This window comes from Cryptomeria japonica, chromosome 8 (genome assembly GCF_030272615.1).
Source record: "Cryptomeria japonica chromosome 8, Sugi_1.0, whole genome shotgun sequence".
Lineage (NCBI taxonomy): Eukaryota > Viridiplantae > Streptophyta > Pinopsida > Cupressales > Cupressaceae > Cryptomeria > Cryptomeria japonica.
The window spans coordinates 157649652-157656885 of NC_081412.1; the positions used below are offsets into that span (position 1 = coordinate 157649652).

At 34.0% G+C, this 7234-nt stretch overlaps 1 protein-coding gene across 1 annotated transcript in view; it reads right to left on the reverse strand.

Annotated features, from left to right (window-relative positions):
* The window catches only part of LOC131857566 (probable aldehyde oxidase 4), a 29869-nt gene extending 22635 nt beyond the window's left edge, over positions 1-7234 (reverse strand). Inside the window, exons 1-2 of the mRNA XM_059210241.1 lie at positions 7084-7234; positions 5651-6589 (exon numbers count right to left, since the gene is read on the reverse strand). Of these exons, the coding sequence (XP_059066224.1) occupies positions 5651-6589; positions 7084-7234 (1090 nt within the window). The remainder of the gene's footprint in view (positions 1-5650; positions 6590-7083) is intronic.

Below are 7234 nucleotides of genomic sequence, written 5' to 3' on the forward strand. Positions count from 1 at the left end.
TATCAAACAACATACTAATATCCTTCAAAGTTTATTTAATCTAAAGTATGTATGTGCAATATAAATATGTTGGTATTTATTCAGCTAAAACAGTGGATAGGGACACATAATTCTGCTTCTTCCTTGACTAAGCACTTGTAATTTTTATGTCATAAACACTTCCTACCCAGTCTACATCTATAGAAGTTGTCAAAGTGAAATCTGAATCTCTAGGATACCATAATCCAAATTATTTGTGTTCTCTTTAAATATCTAAAAATTATTTTTACAACAACATGTGATTCTTTTGGTTCTCATTGAAAAGTAGTTGCTAAATAAACAACATACATGATATCCGATTTGGTTGCAATAAGATATAATAGTCCCCCAATCATTGATCTATACTTAATTGCATTAGCCTTAGGAGATTTATCATCTTTTGTTAACTTGTATCCAGTGTCATAAGTGTACACACCAACCCAAGCTTCTTTAACAATTCTTTGACATATTTAGACTGAGAAATGAAAATTCCTTTACTATTCCAATTCACATGCAATCCAAGAATGATATTCAGTTCACCGATTATGGACATCTCAAATTCCTTCTGCATCTCACTAATAAACCTTCTGCACATACCATCATTTCCTCAAAATATTATGTCATTAACATATACTACAACAATTAGAATTTTACCTAAATCAACTTTGAAATAGAGATTACTATCAACATATCCTTTTTGAAAACCTTGACCAATCAAATACTTGTCTAGCCTTCAATACCAAGCTCTAGGGGCTTGTTTTAATCCATACAAAGCCTTCTTCAACCTGCAAACAATATCCAAATCATCTTTCAACTCAAATCCTTCCGGTTGTTCAATATTAAACTATTCTTTGAGTTCTCCATTTTAGAATGCTAATTTTACATCCATTTAATAAAATTTAAAATCCTTAAAAGATGTGAAGGCCAAGAACATCCTAATAGCTTCCATTTGAGCAATTGGAGAAAATGTTTCCTCAAAGTCAATGCCTTCAAATAGAGTGTAACCCTTGCAAACCAACCCTGCTTTGTTTTTATAGCCTTTCCATCTTCATCCAACTTGTTCTAGAATACCCACTTTGTTCCAATTACATTTTCCAGGTCAATTTGTGTACAAGCTCCCATGTCTTATTTTTCTCAATCTATTATAGTTCTTCTCTTATTTCCTTCATCTAATTTTGATCATTGCAAGCTTCTTCTATTGACTTTGATTCAGTCTCAAAAAGTAAACATAATACAACTTGTTCTTGAGCCACCTTACTTGTGATAATTCCTCTAATAATCTGATCCTCAGAGTGATTCCTCTATGCATACCTCAAGGTTTTTTATGTAGTTTCCAGAGCATCTTGAGATTATTTTTCCTTTTCTTCTTCATTATTTCCCTATTCCTTTCCTCAATCAGAAACTTCATCTGCTTCATATCCTACCAATTTATCAAAGTCTTTAGATATATCTTCATCTACTTTCACATTTGTAATTTTAGAAATTTTGTTTAGTCTTTTGTTGTAACACCACTTGAATTTTCATATTAGTAGTTTTTTTTTCGCTATGTAGAATAAACTAATATGATCCCATGGTTATCCAAGAGGTGAGCTTTCCCAAACAACTTGTTATTTTGTTACCCTAGTAGATAGTACTATTGGTTTCTAACCAACCACTTATAACTTTGTTTAGTATGTTAAGTCAGTACAACAATTGGCTTTGCTTTGCTAGTTGGGAATCTATACTCTCTTGGGCCGTTAAAATAGTAGGGAACTTGTATGGTGTTCAATGATGGTTTTCATCCCCATTAGAGAGCCCCATGGAGTCATGCCTCATATTTCAAGGCTGCCACTTTCTCATAAGCATCACAATCACCAATGTCTGTCTTGAGGTCATTACCCAATGATGTGTTTCATTGTAGACTATCTCCCCTTCTAACTCCATTATTGGGGAGAAATAATAGACAATAGGATTTATGGGGTGACCATATTATTTGAATGAATTTAGTACTATTATAGTGGCTAATTAGTGATTGGCTGAATTAGCCCTAGCTAAATGAAGATGAATTGTCCCCCCTAACTATCTATATTATGAGTATTCTATTCCTCGAAAGTCGTATGAGGCAGCCTCTATGTTACAAGAGGATTACCTCTATCTATAATAGTGACCTCTATCTATAGTAGCAGATTACTTTCTCGGTGTGTGAATATTACCGAGGCCATGACTATCCCCTGCAAGCCTTGCTCCTTGTAGAATATCCTAGGAATATACCTTCATCTTCTCTACTGTCAAATTTTCTAGGATTATCCTCATCTCTTCGGATATAACATCTACTTTCAAATACCTTGAAATAATTTATTGTCAGAATCCTTCCATGCCATAGCTCATATGATGTCTTCCCATATCTTTTCTAAAGTAAAATTATATTAAAGGTGTCTAGTGTTTTGTGCATAGCTTATTTCTAGTAAACCTTTGGTAGTCCTTCTTGTTTGATCATCATTTTGGTTGCCTCTTGTATATTTTTATTCAATATTTTCACTAGAATATTCTATTGTGGTGTCTTAGGGGCAGATAATTGTCTTCTAATTCCACGTTTCTCACAAAAATTATTAAACTCATCAGAATTAAATTCTCCTCCTTTGGCAGATCTCAAAAAAAATTCTATTAAATTCATTTTGAACTATTTCCTTGAATATTTTGAAATTTTCTAACGCTTTTGATTTCTCCTTTAAAAATGCAACCCATGTCATTCTAGAATAATAATTAATTAAGAGAATGAAATGTTTTTCACCTTGTATACTCCTTGTTTTGGTAGGGCCACATAAGTCTATGTACACCAAATCTAATAGTCTGGCAGAAGATTGTTCCTTTCCTCTAAATGTTCATTTTGTTTGCTTTCCCTCTTGACATTCCTTGCAAACATTGTTATCTAGTTTGGTCAACCTCGATAAATCTCTTATTGCACTTGTTGAACTAATCTTTACGAAATTGTCAAAGTTGATGCGACACATCCTTCTATGCCAGAGTTAGCTATCATTGAACTGAGATAACAAACAATGTCTTGTAGCTTCTTCTAGCAGATACATGTTTCCATTAGTCCTTTTCTTTATTGAAATTATAGTTCTAGATCTCTTTCAGATCTCACAACCACCATCCTGAAACACAAAATTGTAGCCATTTTCGCACATTTGTCCAACACTTAGCAGATTATGATACAAATCTTTCCCATAGTAAACATTTTCAGTATTATGATTTCCATCAAAGTTAATAGAACCGATTCCCACAATTTGTGTTGTCAGATCATCTCTAAACCTAACAGAACCTTCATCATAGTTCTCAAGTTTTACAAACTTACTCTTTTCACCAGTTATGAACATCCACTATAAATCAACCATTCATTTCTATCTCTTCTATCATGTAAAATAGTAGCAAAAATTTTAATAGATTAAGAGGATAATATGTTGAAAACATCATTCTTAGGTACATCCTTTTCTACCAAAAAACAAACAATCACCTTCTTCATAGTCTGATACATCATTTGAAATACCAACATCATCTTTAACATAATAGGATCTCTTATTAAACTTTCTTTTACCTTCTCTAAACTTTTTCTTGTTCCCTTTTTCCAAACATATAGTGGCCAAGTGGCCAATCTTTCCATATCTAAAATATTTAAGGGGTTACATACCTTTATATTTGTTAGTGCCTTTCTTCATCTTCCTAACAAAATCTTCTTTCATCTCATCCAAGCCTTCCTTAGTAGATTTAAAGGTTGTCTAAGATTTATCTTTGTCTTTCCCAAAATTGCTCATCTCAAACACGGTCAGAGTGTGTTCCCTAGTGAACTTTAGATCATAAACTTTGTCAATAGTAGAGATCTTATCACTATGGTTTTTCGGTAGGGTCATCAAGATCTTCTCCATTATGTTTTCTTCATTTAAGGTTCCACCAAATTCTCCGATTTCATTTAATATGCTATTAACCCTATAAAAGTAACTTGTTATATCCTCTTCTTCTTCCATTCTCAAGTTCTCATATCCGCACTTAGCTATTAGCTTCTTTGATAATTTAACTCTGTCATTTCCTTCATAAACTTCTCTTAAATTTTCCCAAACTTTATAAGAAACATTTAATGAAATAACCTTTGTTAATTCGGTTTTTGATAAAGCACTAAAGATGACATACCTTTCTTTTTCATTCTCTTCATAAGCTTGAATCTCATCCAGAGTAGTAAGACCATTTGTTGGCAATACATACTTAGTATCCATCACTTTCCAATTGTTGTAACCCAAGGAGATTAGGTAACCTCTCAACTTCACTTTCCAAAAGCCATAGTCAGATCCCTTAAAGATAGGAATAGTTAGTTTATGTACCATCAGATCTACCTCAAGCGGTTAAGCTCTTTTCCAAGAAACCAAATCTCTAATACCAACTATTGAATGCTTGGACAATTAGGAGGGGTTGAATTAGTTGTCAACTAAAATTTTTAATTCTTTCACACATCTAGAATAACCATCTTATTAATTATTTAATTTAAACATATATAATCAAGAAAGAACACACATATATACACAATGAACACCAAATATGACATGGAAAATCCAAGAAGGGAAAAACCACAGAGAATGTTAGTTCTCAATATATAGCACTTGTTAGGACCACACTGGTTAAGATGATTTTTGACAAAGGTGACTCATTGCAGGAGGACTCACTGCTTAGAAAGGCTCATTATTGAAAGAGACATAAAGAAAATAAAAAACTACCCCTGTGATATAGCTGCCATAAACAACAATGCTGAAACAACCTCTAGTGCCTAACTAGACACTACACACCTTCGCACAACTTCTCACATCAACCATTAGTCGGAATTAACTTTTCAGTCTCACATATCTTCCATACCTCATTTCCTTTACTTATACTATCATCCTAACTACATAACCTTCCAAGTCAACCAAACATAATGTGAAATAGGTCTCCACTAAGCATTCGCATGGTGGAAAGGAAAATGGGAAGTGAACCACACCACAACACACTTTCTGTTAGATCAACACATTACACATCAATCATAAATACTAGAATGAAAAAACACTCATAGGCTACACAAAAGTCATTGCACAATCTCCAATTCCAGAGATCAGATGGGACCCAAAAGTAACACTTCTCAACTTAGCAAAACAAGAATGGAACCAAGATAAACTTGAATCAATCAATCAACACCATATCTAGAAAAAAGATAACTTTGAACCATAAACAACACTATCAATTATCAGATCATCTGAAGCATAACTTATAGAGCACCAAACTGTTTGGGAAACATATTCTGGATCACCAACTAATAAAACCATATGTTGAAATCAATGACAGAAAAAACATATCAGCATCATCAACATCACATTTACAACAAGATGTTGTGTTGAGCTCGCATTTTTTATGGACTCATCCTGGTACATGAGAAATAAATGATATTATTTTTTTTGAGAATTATGAAGTAGTCATATCACCATCTGACTTTTATTGCCAACTATGATGATATTAGTTCCTGCCAGTAGGGACTATAGCGGAGGGCTTTTACATTAATGGGTGATTAATGCGGTGGCAATATTTGAATCAAATCACAATTCCTTGGCCATAATTAAATTACCACTAATGCTACCTGTATTTCTAATAAATCCAGAGGCCACCTTTTTTATGTGATTAGCAATGCTCTCAAAGATTAAATTTCTAGGATAAATTAGTTTTCCAGGATTCAAAACATCATTGGTATCCTCCAGGACTTCAATGAGATTGGCAATGGTTACAGCTACTCCAATTTCAATCCCAAATTCATGCCTATAAATAATCTCTAGCTCTGGAATATTACTGATATCAACAAATACTTTAGGTCTTACATTTTTGTAGATCCCAACACTAGTATTACCTACAACCAGATTAAGTTCAACATTTTCCTTGGCAGTTTCTTTCAAAGTTCCCAAAGTCTCCTGCAAGTTGGATGGTCTAATCCAAATGCATTGTTCTCCATCAAATTCATCCTTATAAGCAAAATTCAACGTGGGAGTTCCCGATTCTTCACACTTTTGGCTACAAAATTTGGGGTTTGTTTGGATTGCAGTTCGATCATATTTAGGAAGTTTATTTGGGTCTGGGATTTCTTTCTTTTTCCAAAAGGAGTTGAGACCCAAGTCTTCCAAATCAATCTCTTCTGCAAAAATCTTACACACATCAGCAATGGGTCTGTAGCTAGTACACCTGCACAAGTTGCCTGCAATAGATTTTTCTGCTTCCAAAACTGAAAGGTTTGAAAACCCCTGTCTAAGTTCATGTGCTCCTTTAGCTTCGGCCTGATGAAGAGCACCATAAAGAGACATGCACCATCTTGGAATGCAGTACCCACACTGTGATGCATGAAAACCTGCAATCGTTTTGTGGATAGCATGATAACCTTCCCTGTAATTCCCAAGGCCTTCAGAAGTTATGATGGAACAACCAGCTATACAACCCAATAGTGTCAAGAAAGAAGATATTGAAAATCCATCTTTCTTCTGTGAATCAGAATTGTATTTTGATAAGAACATCACACAAGCCCCACACCCACCTGCAAACAATTAGATTACTTCAGCCCAAATTGGCATTTAGGAGTGTATCTACTACTACTTCAGGCTATTCTCATATGAGTAACCAGTTTTAGAATCCATTCTCCAAAACTTGTTTAGTTGCTTCACTTATGATTTCATTAACTTCTCAGCTTAATTTCCATCCACTACAAATACATGACTTAAAAAGTGGAAGTGTGGTGCATCCTCGAAATTCATTCTTTTCCCAATTTAAGCTCCACTATTACAAATATTGGAGCTAAAATGGAATTGTGCTGCATTCTCTACTCTGTTGAAGTTACAAGCCTAACAAATCCTCTGTCAATGAAGTGTTTCATGGGTGAACCTATGTACAAGCAGTCTCTGGCAAAACTAAAACACCGCGTTCTCTAAAATGAAGAAATAAAAAAGAAAGAACAGAAATGTTCATTTAAAGCAAAGTAGAGGCTTCAGAGAATCCAATTTGGATTAAAATTTTATCGATGATGAGACCTACCTTCTCCACAGCCAAGTTTAGCTCCTTTGTAATCGATATGACAGTGAAGATAAGAGAGCAGACTAGTTGATGGTTTGATTTGAGACAGATCTACTTCTCTTCTATCTCCATTCAGAACAATAACCAGATAGTTTGAATTTGATTTTGCCAT